General features: G+C 54.4%; 1 protein-coding gene across 1 annotated transcript in view; it reads right to left on the bottom strand.

Annotated features, from left to right (window-relative positions):
- ANK2 (ankyrin 2) overlaps nt 1-18136 on the bottom strand; it is a 132613-nt gene that overhangs the window by 20707 nt on the left and 93770 nt on the right. Inside the window, exons 35-44 of the mRNA XM_023746971.1 lie at nt 16317-16541; nt 13601-13755; nt 12659-12870; nt 12185-12389; nt 10499-10595; nt 7883-8111; nt 6774-6899; nt 4198-4320; nt 2143-2175; nt 461-482 (exon numbers count right to left, since the gene is read on the bottom strand). Of these exons, the coding sequence (XP_023602739.1) occupies nt 461-482; nt 2143-2175; nt 4198-4320; nt 6774-6899; nt 7883-8111; nt 10499-10595; nt 12185-12389; nt 12659-12870; nt 13601-13755; nt 16317-16541 (1427 nt within the window). The remainder of the gene's footprint in view (nt 1-460; nt 483-2142; nt 2176-4197; nt 4321-6773; nt 6900-7882; nt 8112-10498; nt 10596-12184; nt 12390-12658; nt 12871-13600; nt 13756-16316; nt 16542-18136) is intronic.

The following is an 18136-nucleotide window of genomic DNA, read 5'->3' as shown; positions in this document are numbered from 1 at the left end:
TGGCCTACAGCGGGCGTTTGGCTGCTTCACCACAGTGGGGGGCGGGGAGGGGCGGCGGCGGCGAGACAGCATCACTTTCGCAGGTGCGGCCACAGAATCAGGAGCTCTCGAGGGCTCAGTGCTGGCTGCACAGCAAGTGATGCTGTCGTGTCGGTGGTGGAGGTGAGGTGACAATGGCGCGCTAACAGAGGGACAGACACGGCGGGCCTCCAACAAGCGGGCGCAGCGGGGAGCAGGGTATCACAGAGGGTGAGCGTGTAGGAGGAGAATCATAGTGCTTCTCCGCCAATGAGGTCACAGTTAGATGTCTCTATCATTTAACTGGCCAAGCTGCTTTCTAAATGCATGTTAATGATGACTCAGAATATAAAACATAATGATTACAGTAGTTAGTAATGGCCACTAGCTCGCATGTCTTTAGTCAGCTTTCAAACAAAGTTAAGTTTACTTAAAATCTTACTTTTTTCTGATGTCACATCGATCTGAAAAAAAACACACACATAAATTGAATGGTTATAACAGTGTTTTCTCTCTCCCGTCTCCCTCCCCGGCCCCCAGCTCTGAGCTCCAAGTCACGATCACATGCGTGGGGACCCCGTGCACTGGGCACAGAGCCTTGGCTGCACTTCCTCATGACAGTTTCCTTGATTCTTATCCAAACTTTGAAAAAACGAATCTCTTCTAGATACTGTGGATGGGGAGCCCTTTCTAACACGTTTTTCCAGGGCAGACGGGCCCCAGGGTACGCCTGTGTTAGAAATGCACCGTTATCAGGAAAAGGACAGGGAGAGAGGGAAGCAGGCAATCAACGTGCCCACTTTGTGGAGCACAAAGCGCATGCCAGGTGGCACGTTCCACGGACATGGTGCCCCTGTCACTCATCACAAGCCGAAGGACAGTTCCTGGACAGAATGCACTGATCGCTAACAGGTCCTGAGACTAGTCAATAGGAACCGTCCAGCGTGGGAAAGGCTCATCAGAGGGTGGCTAGGTGGCTCCCAACTGCACCGCTCGGCTGGAGGGCGCGCGGCCTCCTCCTCCCAGCTCTGGGGCCGTGTCACCAGGCACGGGAAGGACGTGGATGGGAGACGGAGTGACTGGACAGTCGAGGGAGAAGACCTCAGTCTGGCCACAGGCTCCTGTGTCTGGGGAGTCTGTAACCCCCTCCTGCCCTGCCTGCAGCCAGAGTGTCCATGAAAAAGCGGAGTCAGGGCTTCTCTGGACCGATAATGCCTTACATGTTCAGCGGGTGGGTACAAGGGCATGTATTACATTTTTCTATTTTTGCATTTCGAATCCATCAGAATAAATTGAAAACAAAATTAGTATATTTGAAAACATTAACGTGCAACTACTAACAACCGCACTTGTCTTAGAGACAGAACCCTTATGTTCCTCGGTAAGTATAAGGCTTCCCCAATGACCTCTCTCATTTCTACGGTAACGCTAGGCGTTTTCAGTTTTCTACAAGGGACACCCTCCCCCAGCTTGGACTGTAGGAGCAGGTGTGACTGAAATGGCTACTCCTGCACGGTCTCCGAGCCATGCTGCCTCCCCTGCGGTGGGAGGCGCAGCCCTGCTTTGCTGGGGCACCGGGAGGAGCTGCCCGCAGGATCATGTGCACACCCTGCCCCCGGCACTGCCATCACCTGACGGGTGAACGACATGCTCCCTAGTTTTGGTCTCAGTGGTTCTCAGACTTTCTGGCCCGAAGACCCTTTAACTCTTACAAACGACCCAGGAGTCTGAGGAGCTGTGGTCTGTGTCTGACTCAGATAAGGAACATGTGTTACAAAAATGAAGCTGAGGAAATGTTGGGACCTAAGGACACGTGTACCAATACCAAGCACACGTCCCGGAGTGTCCGTGCGGGCGGCATCAGCTGAGGGGACCTGCGGTGAGAGGCGAGGAAGGGCCCCGGGCTATATGACCAGGAGATGGGTCTCTGCCAGCCAGCCTGTGAGAGCCGCCGAGATGACGGGGTGGCCTCAGCGGTGGGTAGAGAAGTAGGTACATGGCAAAGACGGGGCAACGTTCTCCAGGGAAGTGCGCCTGTCCTCACTGGCTCAGAGTGGTGGGCTGCGGCCCGAGAACACAGGGCACCGGCGCTCTGATGGGTCAGCGACAGGGTCACACAATTACCTCTTCCTCCTGCTCCGGATCCGACTCGGACTCCTTCGCCAGGCACCACGCGGGATGGAAAAGAACAGAGAGTTTAGGAGGAAAGGTTAAGAACCGCCCGGCATTCAGTCAGGGCACTCTGACATTTTCTAACCGTTCACTGGAGAGGCGCACAAGCTAAAAAGGGTTGATTTAAACTCACAAGTCTGGTGACTCGAGACACAAAGGAACCTAAATTATGAAGATACTCATTTCAGATGCTAGGTCGCCGGCAGCCTCAAAGTTGGACCTTTAATGGGTTGGCGGGCACGGTGCTGGCTGGCCAGGCTGAGAGCCACAAAGCAGCGTGTGGCGAGTATCGTCCTGGCCCACGGGCAGCATGTCGGAGTTCTAGGGCTATAAACACCAGTAGATTCTGATGCCCAGCTGTCTGGCTCTTTATACTTTTGTTTTGCGTTATGACTGAACAGGAAGCCGCCCTGGACCGTCACAGCATCAACACCGCGTCTGCCCCGGACAATGTGACAACAGGTGAGCGAGCCCTGGCCGTGGCTCAGGTGGTGGGGCGGCGTCCTGTGCACCAAAAGGTTGCAGGTTCCATTCCGGTCGGGGCATGCAGGAGGCAGCCAATAGATATTTCTTTCTCTCCTTGCCTCTCTCTCTAAAAAATCAATAAAAATATTAAAATAAATAAAGCCAATGCTTTCTTCACGGCACACTGAAGGCTCACTGAACTCAGAGCCACAGCTCATTATCTTCACAGGAAAATAAGATTGATTGATTTTTATCAAATAAGGAGCTGCAATGCTGCACATGATGCCGTGAGCTTTTCTACGTGACTGATCTCTGTTTACAGGAATCATTCGTTAAGGAAACCAGACGGCGGGTAAAAAGCAGTCTAGGAAGTGCTTGTTTTGTGGAGTCCAATGTAGAACTTTAAACGTATTTCCCTCCGCCAGGGCTCACCCCACTGCACCCTGTCCCCACCTCTCGGACACACTGCCTGACAAGAGGCCGCAGCCTACTGGGCATGGCTGGGTGGGCTTCCCATGAGGAAGGGCTACTGGTTAAAATATTTTTAAATTAAAAAAGTTATCCCCAACATATAATTCATTCAGCTGTCTTCCTTGGCTTGATAGAGTAATCAAGAATTTTTCTGTATAAGCAGGAGAAATCACAGACCATCTGCATCAGGAAGAGGCCTGCCTGGAGAGTTATACCCAGATGTAGCTGGACCGGGGGCAGGAATGAATGAATGTTTCCTTTGCAACAATGTTTCAAATCTGCTCCTTGGAACATGGAAATATTTTGTATACTAATCATGTTAAAATAGTTGAAAAATTAATTTGATACTCCCAAGATATTACAGTTATAAAATGAACAGGTAATGCCTGACTGGCGTGGCTCACGGTTGACCTATGAACCAGGAGGTCACAGTTCGACTCCCAGTCAGGGCACATGCCCAGGTTGTGGGCTTGATCTCTAGTGTGGGGTGTGCAAGAGGCAGCCGATTGATGATTCTTTCTCATCATGGATGTTTCTCTCTCTCTCTCCCTCTCCCTTCCTCTCTGAAATCAATAAAAAATATATTTAAAAAATATAAATAAACTGAACAGTAATTATTTTAGCAACAAGACGCAATGCCATGAGGTTGCTCTGCATGTGGTATTTAGAACCCACCTATGAGCTGGTGGAGAGCCACAGCTAATGGCCCAACAGGTTTGGGTACCAGAGGCCCCAGCATGGTCCCAGGAGGGCACACAACAGCAATAATGAAGATGAAGTCAGTTATTTGGTTTTTAAAAACTAGTCCAAAAAGTTAAATCTTAAATTAAACATTTCTGTCTTCTGTATCCAATATGCGTTCATAGAAATTTTTCATCACAATGAACTGGATAGGAAATAAGGTGGAGCTTCTTTTGTTCTGACTTCCATGGAAACTCACGGATTGACAGGGAATCCAAAATGACTGCTCCCTGTGTAGCATGCGATGCCCCTGCTGTACACGGTCCTGGATTGCAGATACCAACGCCCCCCACCCCCACCCCCGAGCCGCACGCAGCGCCTCTGCGATACCTTGATGTAGACAGGCAGGGTGATGTTCAAGTTGCAGATGGCCTGGTGCACCAGGCCTCGCGTGGACTTCGGCTCCTTCATAAATGATAGTCGTCCGCACGGCTCCTGAGTCGTGTCTCGTACCTTGGACAAGAAAGGCACGTGTGTCACCACACAGGACGCATGTGGCTTCTTTAAGGAGATGATTCCCCAAAGAACTGGGGGACAGACAATGCATTTGAGAATGCCGAGTAAGGGTTCGAGGCTGCTCCTTTCTCCCTGTCCTTTTACAACTTACAATTGTTTTTTTAAAAATCATCCAGCTTTTTAAAAAATTGTGGTAAAACAGACATAACAAAATTCACCTTTTCCCTCACCGTGTTTCAGTGTACAGTCAGTGGCGTCAGGCGCTCACCCAGCTGTGCAATCGTCACTCCTTTGCAGCATGTTGACCATCCCAAGTACCAACTCTGCCCCTGCCCCCGGGACTGCCCACCTCCTCTGCCCGGCCCCCGGGGACTCGCTTCCACCTGCCTCTACACTTGCCTCCTCTGGGACCTCGGAGAGATGGACTCAGACCATGTCTGTCCTTTGTGCCTGGTTAATTTCACTCAACATATGTCTTCGAGGCCCATCCGTGTTGTAGCATGTGTCAGAATTTCATTGCCTTTTAAGGCTGAATAACATTCCATGGTGTGTACAGACCACTCTTGGCCTATCCATTCATCTGCAAATGGATATTCGAGATGTTTCCATGTTTGGGTGAATAATGCTTTCGTGACATCAGCGGGAAAGTAACCGAGTGCCTGCCTCAGACCTTTGGGGCCTAGACCGAGGAGTCCAATCCCTGGACCTGCGGTCGCCGTGGTCTCACGCTGAGCACTGCGCACTGTTTCCCAGGGGCTGCACCGTGTGACTTCCCACCAGCAATGCATCGGCCCCCGTTCTCACTCGGCCTCACCAACACCAGTTTCCGTTGTTTGGGTAACAGCTATTCCCATGGGTTCGGAGCAGGATCTCACTGTGGCTGGAATATGACTTTGCTGAGCATCTTTTCATGGGCTTACTGGCCACCTAACACCTTCCTCGGAGAAATGTCTATTCAGGTCCTCTACCCATTTTTGTATGGGGTTGTTTATAAATGGTGCTTACACAGCAATGGTATCAAATATTAGTCAATCACACAGCCGTTTGTGTTCAGTGGCTCTGCCGCCCTCAGCAGTTACTGCTCCATGGAGTGGCCTGTAGGACAGCTTTCATCAGGCAAAACTGGTGACCAGCAATGGCACCATGAGAGGCTCGGCAGAGATCTTGGGAGAACTCAATCGATCTAAAAAATTAAGCAGGTTGCCCAGCCTGAGTGGCTCAGTGGTTGAGCATCGACCTATGAACCAGGAGGTTCAATTCCGGGTCAGGGAACATGCCTGGGTTTCATGCTCCATCCTCAGTAAGGGGCGTGCAGGAGGCAGCTGATCAATGATTCTCTCTCATCATTGATGTTTCCATCTCTCTCTCTCTCTCCCCCTTCCCCTCTGAAATCAGTAAAAAAATATTTTAAAAACATTAAGCAGCTGAACAGATTTGTGCTGGGAGAAACCATGAGGGGTTTGGTAATAAAAGGGTAAGAGATGATGAACTGCTTGGGAATCAGTCGCCTGAGGCTGGACTGGGAAAAGCGAGGGAGCCCAGTGCTGTCCTGTCCTGTGTGGGCGGGGCATCGGGGCCTCCAGAGAAGTGCAGTGCTTGTGGGCAACGGGACAGTGAGTGGCGAGAGACGGTGCGGAACGGAATTACTTCCTTCCTACTTCACAAGCCTCTCATTTATACGTGCTTGTCCCTCCTTAGGCGTGGGATCTGGGGGAGATGTAATGATCATCGCCAAACTCTGCGCAGGATGAACGGTCTGAAACAGACAGGGAGCTCGTGTGCACTGAGGTGCCTCCGGAGTGGCTGCTGAGCGACTGTGGAAGGAGGCCCGGCGAGAGCGCTGCCTGGGGTCATCTCACTTTACGCTGAGTGGGCTCCTAGGCCTTTGGAGAGTCCTTTGCTCTCCTCACTGGTGAAATTCACACATTTAAATCACTTAAGCACAAATATTTAAAAGGAACAACATTTAAAAAGAGAGAGGCTTTCCTTTAAAATTTGAAAAAGTGCCAAAACCGGTTTGGCTCAGTGGATAGAGCGTCAGCCTGTGAACTGAAAGGTCCCAGGTTCGATAACTTGGTTGCGGGCAGATCCCCGGTGGGAGATGTGCAGGAGGCAGCTGATCGATGTTTCTCGCTCATTGATGTTTCTAACTCTCTATCTCTCTCCCTTCCTCTCTGTAAAAAATCAATAAAATATATTTATTTTTTAAAAAAAATTGAAAAAGCCAGTTTTTCTAATTAATGAATTGGCTGTCCTTAAACATAGTCTTGAAATTGAATTTGAACTTCAAAAATGAAAATGGTTGGTTTTCTAGAACTTTAACATTTTACAAATATGGTTTAAATAATTGCTGAAAATGACTGAAAAGCAAATATTCTCTCCTTCTAAAGGAAGTTAAACCTTACTTGATGTAGAACAAATGTGCGTAAAAATTCCATATAGATAGTTACCTTGACAAAGAGAGGAAGTCTGTTTTCTTTAAAGGCAAAAAAACTGAATATGTGATGCTGGCCACTCTTGGTCAATGGCACGAGATTGCCAAAGCAATCAACGTAGATGGGCTTTCCTTCCAGCACCTGGTGAGGCAGAGCAAGCAGCACAGACTAGAGTAAGTGCAGTCATTACCTGTTATTTACATAAAGGACTGGGGATCCCTGTTGGAATGTTAAGACCTACCCACAACCATCACTCAGTTGCTATGTCTTGTCCCCCCGGGGACAAAGCATGTCCTTGGGGGACCTGCAGGTGTGGTGGCCTCTAATGCTGACGCCCTTGTTTCTAACATTACCCCCAAACTGGCAGAGCTTTAACTCCTGGAGTCCATCTTCTGATCGGGTCGTTTTTACATCCAATGAGTCACACTACTTGACCTCACCGTCCACACCCACGCCGATGACGAAGCCTGAAATCAGCAGGAGTGACGCAGAGGCCTGGGCAGCTCACGTCCACACTGACACTGAGGGTGCCCTTCCTGACTGCTGTCCTCACCACTGCAAGTTACTCCAAATGAGGAAAGACAAGCCTTCTCCACTGCTGCCGCCGCTGACACACTTAACACTTGGAGTGCGGGTGAATTTCCCGCCAAAATATAAGATGGCTCTGTCTTTTGGTTTTGTTCCATCCACCAAAAGGGTGGATTACAAACAAATATTTGGTAATACGCAGTTACAATCGGCCCGAGTTTACACGTTTCCCGCACTCCACCGCAAATCTATATGAACCGAGTTAAAGACGGCTCCCGCGGAGTACGCGCAATTCACGCGAGCCGACTTAACTCGTTTCCCGCACTCCAAGTGTTCATGGCTGAGTCCTCCTCCCCCATGATTGCTCCGTAAGAGAGCCCTTTCCCTCCTCCTCTCAGGATGGAGGCTGAGACGATCCTGACAGGACTGGCCCAGACGGACTAGGAAGAGCTCGTGTTGGACCTTGACCTTCTAACTGACCAGGATGAGGACTGGTCTTTTTTTAACGTGCGGTCCTATTTACTAACCACTACTTTACGTGTAATCTAAGAAGAACGGCATAGACGACGTGTCATGCGTTGCTTTGGAACCCGCACCTCCACGTCCCGGCTGCGGGCCACCTCCGCGAAGTGCTCCTGCTGCTCCAGGGTCTTGTCCACCTTGTCGTCAGTCATGCAGAAGCACCGCAGCCGCGCCTCGATGGGGTCGTGCGATTTGGCGAACACCACGAACTTGGCCATGTACGGCACGCAGATGATCTCCCTGTACACCTGGGAGGCGAAGGCGACGGACTCCTGGGTTTGCCGACAGTCGATCAGCCAGAACCTGCAAAGGATTTTGGGTCAGGCGTCCAAACCAATGGACAGCAGCCTGGCCGGCGTGGCTCAGTGGCTGAGCATCAGCGTCAACCTGTGAACCAGGTCACAGTTCAATTCCTGGTCAGGGCATGTGCCCAGGTTTTTGGGCTCCATCCCTGGTAGGGGGCGTGCAGGAGGCAGCCGATCAATGATTCTCTCATCATGATGATTCATTCTCTCTCTCTCTCTCTCTCTCTCTCTCTCTCTCCCCCCTCCTCTATGAAATCAATTAAAACAAATTTTTAAAAATCTTTTAAAAAAATTGGACACCAGTTGAAAAAAACCCTCAGTTCCTTCAATATGAGCAAAGTCATTAAGTGCTTCCTGGAAACAGAGAAGCGGGAGACGATGAGCCGGTGGGCAGAGCGAGCAGGGGGGCACTGAGGACCAGGTGTGCACCGCCAACCACTGGACCCATATTTGTGCTTTTCTTCCTTGGAAACGCTTCCCAGGGTCCAGCTTCTGAAATTTGCCCGAGTCCCAGCACCGTCCATGGAGGGAGCCTGGGGTCATCGCAATGGGTCCTCATGGGGGAGCCCTGTTCCCCTTGACGTCCCCAATCTTCCTCTCATATCCTGAAACTCTTCTCAATAAACTCTGCCCAGCGTTTCATCGAGTTACTCTTTTCCAAAACTCCCGCCACCGAGGTGGATCAATCCAACCGTTTGGAAACCTGCTTTCTCGGCAGAACTCGCGGGGGTTGTTGGGCGTGGCTCCCAGAGGAAGTCACTGCTCTGTGCTCCTTCCTGGCTGGTGGCCTCATGGGGCCTGTGACATGGCCTGGCCATGTCCCCTCAGTGTCACTGCTCAGGGCACTGAGGTTGCTGAGCCCGCCCAGTGTTCCCCGACCCCCACCCCCCGCACCACCCCTGAGGAGGGACCATTCCGCCGAGAAAGCTGAGGCCGCCAGATGCAAAGTGTTATCCACATCCTGTCGCCCTGAAACCTCGCTCCGCCTATTACTGGCTCCTTCCCTCGACTACTTCCCGCCATCTTTCCACGCCCCTGAGGTTCCCTTTCCCTCGTCACCGGTTCCTTCCTGTCCCTCGTCCACCTCTCCCCTTTTTATTAGCGTTTGATGAGGTACACATAACATAAAACTTGCCATGCTAGCCCCACCTAAGTGTACACACATTGGCATTATTACACTTACAGCCCTGGGCTGCCATCACTGACCATTTCTGCCACTTTCCGTCCTCCCAAACAGAACAAGGGTCCCCCAAACCCTGACTGCTAACTGCCCCGTCTCCGCGCACTCGCCTATTCTGGGGACCTCGCACGTGCGAACGTCCGGCTACTTCCTGCAGCGTCACGCTCTCAGGGTCCAGCTCAGCCGCTGGCTCCTGGCGGTGCTCGGCATCCCCGTCCTCACTCACGGTGCTCACTGCTCCCTCCGTCGTCGGGGGGTGAAATGGGGAACATGGGACACAGGGGCTGCCTGGCCTCCCGAGCAGGCCCCCCTCAGCACTGCCGCAGCCACGTGGCACTCTGGTCTGACCTCCGACCTCAGATGTCTGCTGCTCGCCCCCACCCTGCTGTGTCTTGTCCATGGTCCTCTCTCTTGCCTGCCAGGCTCCCTCGGGCGCCCTCTCTGCCCCGACGTGCACAGCCCCTGCACCCGGCAGGGCCCGGTAACCCTCTCCTCAGCACTTGTCATCTCTGGAGCGACAGCGGGGCCAGCACCCCAGCTGCTGCCCATGTGTGCCCTTCTGCTCTGTCCCCTGAACAGGAGTTTAAGCTCTAACCCTCTCAGCCTGTTTTCCCATCTGTAAAGTGGACACAGTACCAAGTCCCTGTAGTGAGGAAATCAAATGCGTGGGAAAGCGCCCAGCACTCCCCTGCCAGTCACACACGGGAGCTGATGGTAAACGGAGTGAGCACATGAAACAAGAGTGGACAGTGTCCGCGCAGTGAGGACGCGAGACACAGACACACACGGTCAGGCCCCCTGGTCACCTAGACCTCGAACCCACTGCACACGCATGTGCTCTCGGACCCCCTGATATTCTGCTGGGAAGCAGCTCAGGATGCGCTGGACAGCAGGGCATCTAGCACCCCCAGGCCTCTGGGACTGGACCCATCGCTGGTGGCCGCCACGGGAGGCAGGCCCCACAGGCAGAGCTGCCAATCACTTACTGTCCTGAGATTCCAACCCGACTGGCTGAGCTTTGTTACTGTACCATCACTATTCACTTTGCTGGCAAGCAGGCCCAGTTTAAAATACGAAAGTTAATACAGATTGTATTTAAAACCAACCAGAAAAACTCACTTTAAAGAACATAGAGACAAAAGGAAAAGCAAAATCCCTGGCGGGGGGCCCGTGTGGCCTCGGGCTGGTCTGAGGGCTGGACGTACCTGGCAGACACGTTGGTGGTGAAGGAAGCACACTCATTGACAAAATTTAACGGCGTGGTTCCTGTGATGTCTTCCCACTGTGCAGGAGTGGTCCCGCCTGAAACAATAGGATTGTTGAAAATTAGGCAGCGCTCAGCCTCTGATCGTCAAGTGCGTCTGTGGTTCCCTGCGCTTGGCCGCGGAAGCTGAAAGGCCACACTGAGAAGCAGCGCTGACAGCACCTCCCAGGAATGAGCTTAAAGGTTATTGGAGTCGCTGCTTCAAATGTCTAGGTGTTCTGCCCTCGACCTGACTCCCTGAGGCTGTTACTGTAGTTGGTAGGCCCTGAAGATCAATTTGATTTGTACAGGGTGGATGCATTTAAAAGATCCTTTAACTGACCAAGGAGTTGAAGGCTTTGTTAAAATAATGAAAAAATTCAGGTAGCTTTTTGTTCCTGAACTTCATGCTTTATACAATTATTTTCATAAGAGAAAAAATTCTCTCCGTTTGCAATGGAAGGTTGTAAAAAGTACTTGGGAGACATGAACAGCTTAATGAACACTGCAGGCTGATGGACAGGTGGACGAAGGCCCAAGGAAGGCCTAATCAGGTCGATGGCGCCTCGGCCACATGGTCCCTCGCTTGACCCCTGGCCAGGGATGGGCATGCCTGCCCGTTACACCTCACCTGTTTCACCTCCACACCCTGCGTCTCACGTGACAGAGGGCTAATTGTATGCACAGGGACTAAAAACCATGGGAAACGCACCCAGGAATGTGGGGCGGGAACCAGGTCGTGACCCCCTGCGTCCCTGCTAGTCCACGTAGTTTGCATTTTATTAAACGTATGGGGCAAGCTCCATGGCTTGTCATGGTGCATATAGAAAAGCATTAATGAGGAGGGAGAACTGGAGAGAGAGCAAGATAAAGGGAGAACACAACTGCCAACACGAGGGGAGGGGAGAACTTCCTCACCCCCCCGGGCGGGCGGGCGAGCAGGGCAGCTGACCCGAGCACGGGCGGGCGTGGCTGAGCCCAGGAGCACGCGGTGCTGTGAAAGGGGGGCGTTTCCCGCCAAACGATGCCTGTGAGCTTTCTACCTCCCACTCTGCGAAGGGGGCGAGACAACCAAGAGCTGGGAGTGTCTCCCTGGAGGTTGGTAGCTGTCTGAACACTAACACAACTTCCAAAGGAAAAGACCGTGTTCAGTGAATCTTGAAAAACCTTCACTCTGTTTTCTCAAGGCTGCCCCACAGGTCCGTGATGACAGACCCGACTCCCACACAGAGGTCAGGTCTGAGCTGCGGGGGCAACGGTGCAGGACGATGGTTTTCAGCAGGTGGACGACGAGGTCTCTGGTGAAGGCCGACAGGTGTGCGGGCTTGGGTTGGAACCCCTCTCTGCACAAGCCTGTGGTACGGTCTCGGGAGTCACAGTTCTCGGAGCCTGGCTTCCTTTTCAGGGGGACGGGGCTAAGTGCGGGCACAGGGCCGCGAGGCAGAGACGACCGTGAGTGCTTCCCAGGGGCCTGCGGCTGTACCGGCAGGTGGCTCACGCCTGGCCTGCCACCTTCTGCTCCCTACTGGGGAGGCTCCTCCTGAATCCGCACGGGCCCTGCAGGCACCTCATGACAAAGCGCTAACACTGACAACCGTGTAGGTTTCTCCTTCCAGAGCTTTCTACTCACACCGCACGGGCGCCTCACCTGTGATGCTGCACAGGAGTCTCAAGGTCGGATTACCTCCCCCAAAACCGTTCAGCATGACGTCGCTGGCGGCCTCGGGGATGGGGATGGTCATGGTGATGGGCTTGTGGAACTTCCTCCGTCTGGGCTCCAAGGTGACGATCGGGCTGAAGGTCGCTTTGTTCCCCAGGATCTTCCTGACCAGCTCGCCGTGCATAGGCTGCGCCTTTTCCAAGGAAAGCAGAGAGTGAGCACCAGACCGTGCTTCACGTCAGTATCTTTGAAAGCACTTTTTGTCTCATCATCAGCACAGTAGCTTCCAGCATAGGACTGAGGTAGCAGGTACTCAGCCCTCCTGCAAGAGACCTACTGTGTGCTGTGGCAGCCCCTGCTCTCCAGTGCGACGTGACCATGTCTGTGTGGGCCCGCCCCGTTCCCACAGCCAGTCCCCTCCTCCCAAGGTGCCCCTGGCCACGCACGCGCCCAGCACCGCACCTGCAGGCCCACGCGGATCCGCTTGGTCAGCGCACCCTCGGGGAACACCGCCTGCACCTGCGGGACCACTGTGCTGCTCAGCACACCGCCCTCGGGTCCGATCAGGTGGCTGTCCTGCTTGACACGGGATACCACGGCGAAGTACTGCGGGAAGTCACGCGTGACGATGCGGCAGATGCGCTTACGGTCCAGGTCCTCAGCGCTGTCCAGCACTGCGGATGACAGCGCACAGGTCCAGGTCAGCGCCTCCTCGGGGCAGCAGCGCTTCCACCAGAGCAGCGCCCGGTCCCTCTGCGGGGCCTGTGGCCTCGGGGTGGGTGGGGGCGGGGCTCTCCCTGGTTTACTCCACTCCCACCAGCTGCAGAGGAAACGGTCCCGCAGGCTCTCCTCTGCCAACATCAACATTGGCTCAAGACCCAGTTTCTATGTTGTAAGAAGAGACGCGCCCTCCTGTCCTGCCAGGATGGTTTGCGGGGTCACTCCGGGGGGGGGGGGGGTTCTCTGAGAAGCACTGTGCGTATGGAAAAGGGCCACAATGGATGATCGTGAATCCAGGGTTTGAATTCCCCTGAAACCAGGAACTTGCCCAACATGTCCCCCACCATCAGCTGGAGGGGTCACAGGCTTTTCACAAACTTAGTGCACAGCCGTAGGGCAGGACGGAAAGCCAGACCAGCTTAACCGAGGAAATCTAGACCAACAGGGTCACTGGGACTGGCGTTTTCTTTTCCTGAGTCACAACAGGAGACCAGGCAAACGCACTGTGCGCCGGCTCATCGTCACCGGCCACACTGGTACCTGCTGGGCCAGAACCACACACAGACGCTTGCGCACACGTGCACGCATCACACAGCGCACACACACCGTGCACACGCACAAGCAGACATGTGCACACGTGCGCACACACGTGCAGCCCCGGGTCCTCAGGAGGCGCCCACGCACCCTCGTCCATGCCGTTGAGGATCTCGTTGAGCTCGTCCTCCGTGTGCTCGCAGCAGTGCTCCTTCCAGCTGTCCCCGTTCTCGCTGCGCAGCACCACCAGCTCCCGCTCCTTCCCTCGCAGGGCAGCGAAGTGCGGGATCTCCACGATGACGGGCCTGCGGCAAGCAGAGCACGCGGTGTGGGCGCAGCAGCCACACGCCACGCGCCCCACCGTCTGTTGCAAAGTGACCTGGAGGCCTCTCTCTGGGGACGGGGATGGGGACGGGGCTAGCGGCTGGCTGCGCAGTAGCACTCCACCTCAGGGCTCCCGTCCCGGGACACGCTGCTCCCCGGAGCCCGGTGTCTCCGAGTGCAGGTGGCACCTGGAACTTCTCCTCGGAGAAACGTAAAGAAATGGACATGCATGTCTACGACGTGCACCGACCTCCTGGGACGTTCTCAGCGAGGTGCGACACGACAATGGCTGGAGAGGGGGGGCTTGGTGCTGTGTGAGCTGATGAGTCTACATGAGATGTCAGAGGAGCCGACTGCGTGGGAACGACGCAGATATGCATGCGGGGCCTGCCGAGGCTCCCCCCATTCGAGGGCGCAGTAGGCATCGCACAGGGCGGCCCTCGCCGAGCCCCCAACAGCATGGGCGATGCCTACTGGGCTCAGCTCCGAGCATGCACGGCCCTCGCTCCCAGGGCACAGCCACTCTCAAGAGTCGTGGAGGCTCTGGGTCTCCGGTCCAGGTTGCTTTGAGACAGACTCCAAGTTTCCCATCACAACACCGCGACTAGCACAGAGTACGACTAGGCAGATCTCATGCTTTAAACGAAAATGAAGGTCACAGCACTTTAAGGGGAAAGGTATAAAAACATCACTCGAAACAAAAGTCACATACCACAGGGTCAGAAATGGTCCACTAGAGAGTTGGTACAGAGTATAAATCATAGAGAGGGACATGTCACGGGCACAATGACAAAAAGAGAAATCATATTGCAGGAGGAGGAGAATGGGGCCAGCAGCCATCGGTTGGTTTAAGTCGCTCCTACCCAAGGAACTTGGTTCCAGGAGGCCCCAGCTGGAGGATGCGGCTGACCAAGCTTTCTCCCTCGTTAAGTGGGGGGGGAGCCGCTGGCAGGTGGAGTTTACTGAGCACATCCAAGCAGCAGTGAGAGAGAGAAGACAGTGAGCTTCAGGGGCGGCGTCCACCCCGCACCGCCCGCTCAGCCACCGGGAGGTCTGCTTTGGTTCTGTCCCCTCCATTGGCCACAGGGAGGGAGGCACTGACGCCCAGCGTGCCCAATGGAGGCAGGGGGCGGCACGCGGGGACGACCTCTCCCTGGTGAGGTCCTGCCAGGGCGCGAGCCATGGAAGGAGAAATACGCTGCCCAGGCTGCTGGAATGTCATGAAAGCTCGGACTGTGCAGAGGCCGGTGCTTCCACGGATATTCCTGCTCAGATGTGGAGACTGTCACACAGCTCAGGTGGCCTGAGCGTGAGGGAGGGGGGCACCTGCGACAGGGGGAAAGGGTCGGGATGTGCCCCACCCAGAGCCCCCAGACTCCTGGGTCTCAGGTTGGCCTGAGGGATGCGGAAGGCGGCTTCTAGAACCGGGAATACGGACACGCCCCCTCCGGCGTGAACGCAGTTTGGAGCAACCTGTGAACAGCTTCCTCCAAGTTACGAGACTTTAGGCCGATCCCTAGTTCTAGCGAGCAGCTCTCCCAGTGTGACGCCAGCAGAACAGAAGCTCCCGGGCAACGGGTTGTGGGCCCCACATTCAAGCACAAAGACTTGCTATGAGGAGGCTTAAACACCACTGATTTGTTTCAAAACATTTTGAAACTTGTCCCCCTCCACCACCTCATCCTTTGGTCGGTTTTCAGCAGAAGCCACGCATTTCTCGGCTTGTTGAAATACCACTCAATATGGTAGCAGCCGCTCAAGCACACAAAAGAAAGAAATGCTAATTTCTGCTCAAAATTGCTGAAATGAGGCTGGCGGCAGCGAGCCCGGACTTTGCCTTAAGGAAAACTGTGACCAGACAGGCGGCCAGTGTGAGCGTAAGCCTCACGGTAGCAGTTTGGGAGCAGAGAAGGCAAACCACACACCGCCTCCTGGCCACACCTCTCCCCAAGTGCAGACGGTTCTCAGGACGCGGGACCTCGAGTCCATGTTTGGAAGAGAGGAGGGTTTTTCTTAGGACTCTGCCACTTCAGTGTCAGGGAAAAACAATACCTACCATTGGCTGCAAACATGATTCGCACTGGGAGCCTAGCAGCTGTGATCGCATCCAGAGAGAGAGGGTCACCTGCCTGCTGAGCTCACGGATGCTCACAAAGGAAGAGGTGTGGGGAGGGGGGCAGCATCAGTGCTACTTAAATGTCACAGGAGCCCGGCCGGTGTTGCTCAGTGGTTGAGCGTGGACCTAGGAACCAGGAGGTCACTGTTTGATTCCCGGTCAGGGCACATGCCCGGGTTGTGGGCTCCATCCCCAGTGCGGGGCCTGCAGGAGGCAGCCGGTCCACGATTCTCTCTCATCATTGATATTTCCCTCTCTTGCTCCCTCTCCCTTCCTCTCTGAAGTCAATAAAAATAGATTTAAAAAATGTCACGGGTCAATCTTCGTTCAAAGCACTGGACGTACCTTTGTGCATCCGTCCCAGGGGCGCCGGGCGAGATACCAGCGCACGGGCGACTAAGTGGGAGGCTTAGCAGAGACCCTTACCCCAGGAACTGCGCGCCAGAGGGTCCGACTTCGATCAGGCGGCTGGCCAGGCCTTCTCCCTCCACCATCGGGGGCATGGTCGCCAGGCGGTGGCGTTTCACCAGGCGGCAGGTGACCCGTGTGGGGGCCGTGCACTTCCTCGGCGGGATGATGATGCGGAGCCCGTGGTGTCTGCAGCCGCGCATGGCGCCCCCGCGGGCGTCCACCATGAAGCTGACCAGGAAGCTGCAAGGGGGAGCAGAGGTCAGGAGAGTGGGCAAGGCCGGAGGCAGGGGCCCAAGTCCCAGCCAGGCGATTTCTGTCCGTCACGCCTGGTTCTCAGACAGCGGGTATTCATACGCATGGTGGGGACAAACTGGTCCTTAAACGTTATCTCGCTTTATACCAATGCCTTGATGGCTGTTGTGTGGCTTTAATTGTTGTTTTTACCTGTAACCTAAGACAATTTCTGCTACCTTTTGTTGACAGTGTGTGGACTGTAAATTTAAAATCTATCCAACTGACAGAGAGAGTGGCATGGAATTATGTGACAACTCTGAGGGTCCCGTCACAGAACTTCCTCCCCGTCACAGAACTTCCTCCTGCATGTATGTCCTGAAACCCATGGAAGTCAGGGTGGGATGCAGCAGTTGATTCCACTGGACTTTTCAAAGTTACGTCGTGTCCAGCTCATTTCAATATAAACTATGACTTAAGAAAAGAGGCCCCCCACCGGGGCACAGGCATCAGCTCCATGTGGAGGGAGGGTGTCAGGGCATCGTGAATGTCCCCAAACTACAAGAGTGTGGAAAACCACAGCTAGTAATTCAGCAACGTGGAGGGCATCCCTTCCTTTTGCTCCGTTCCTGCCAGGCTCGAGGTTCATGGACAGCCTGGTCCACGGGGCCGGCACGCGTCTGTGGCGAGGCAAGGGCTGGTCTAACCGGAAGGGCTTCCTTCGGGAGGGGCGGGTGCATGCCGTGGGGACTCGCTTGGTCAAGAGGCAGAAATCAGGCGACCTGACCGGCATTCCCATGGCACCTGCGAGGCTCTGACACCAAAGCAGCAAGAGGAAAGCAGCCCCCAGGTGAGTCAGGCTCGGCCAGCACACCATGCCGGGCCCCCGCCCTGGCACCGAGTCCATGACTGCAGCCCAATCCCGGGAACACAGTCAATCCAAGAAGTGATGGGCAGAAGCACCGTGCGTCTGCTCTGTTAGACGAGCGGAGAAAGAGCTTAGCGTCCCTCACAGCAGACCCGAGCTCGTCGTGCACGTGGCTAAGCAGGAGTCCTGCTGCTCTCAGCACAGAAGGGACGGGCAGCCCAGGGCCTGTCAGCAGGCGTGCGGGGACAGCGAGGCCACAGCCGTGCCCCATGCGTGGCCAGCCAGCCCGGGAGAACAATCCACAGTGCAGGACCGAATGTGGATGTTTCTGGTCTTGATCAAAATGCAGTGAGAAGAGGTTAGCTGCTTTTCTTACCACTAGGTATAAATTTAAGTATAAATTCTCAAAAAACGTTTTTAAAAATGTACTGTTGCGCAAAAGAATGGAAGAGCTAGTTAACATTGATGAACCTAAAGGCTTCCTTTCCGTTCTGTCCTTTTTATTGGGCTACGTTTACGCTGACGTTTATGAACCCAAGAAAGGCTACTCAAGTCCCAACCAGCGCTGCTGCCACTCACTGCACGGTTTCTGGCGTCCCCTAGTTTGCTCATCTCTTGCTTACTGTCACCCTGAGGAACCCTGTGGGCCATCCAGCCTGCCCCTGCGGGACCCCACACTGTCTGCCCCGTCGGAGCCCTGGGCAGTGTCTGCTAGGGCACCTGCTGTGTCTGGACC

Source organism: Myotis lucifugus, unplaced genomic scaffold (assembly GCF_000147115.1).
Source record: "Myotis lucifugus unplaced genomic scaffold, Myoluc2.0 scaffold_775, whole genome shotgun sequence".
Taxonomy (NCBI): Eukaryota; Metazoa; Chordata; class Mammalia; order Chiroptera; family Vespertilionidae; genus Myotis; species Myotis lucifugus.
This window is presented reverse-complemented; position numbering and strand designations above follow the sequence as displayed.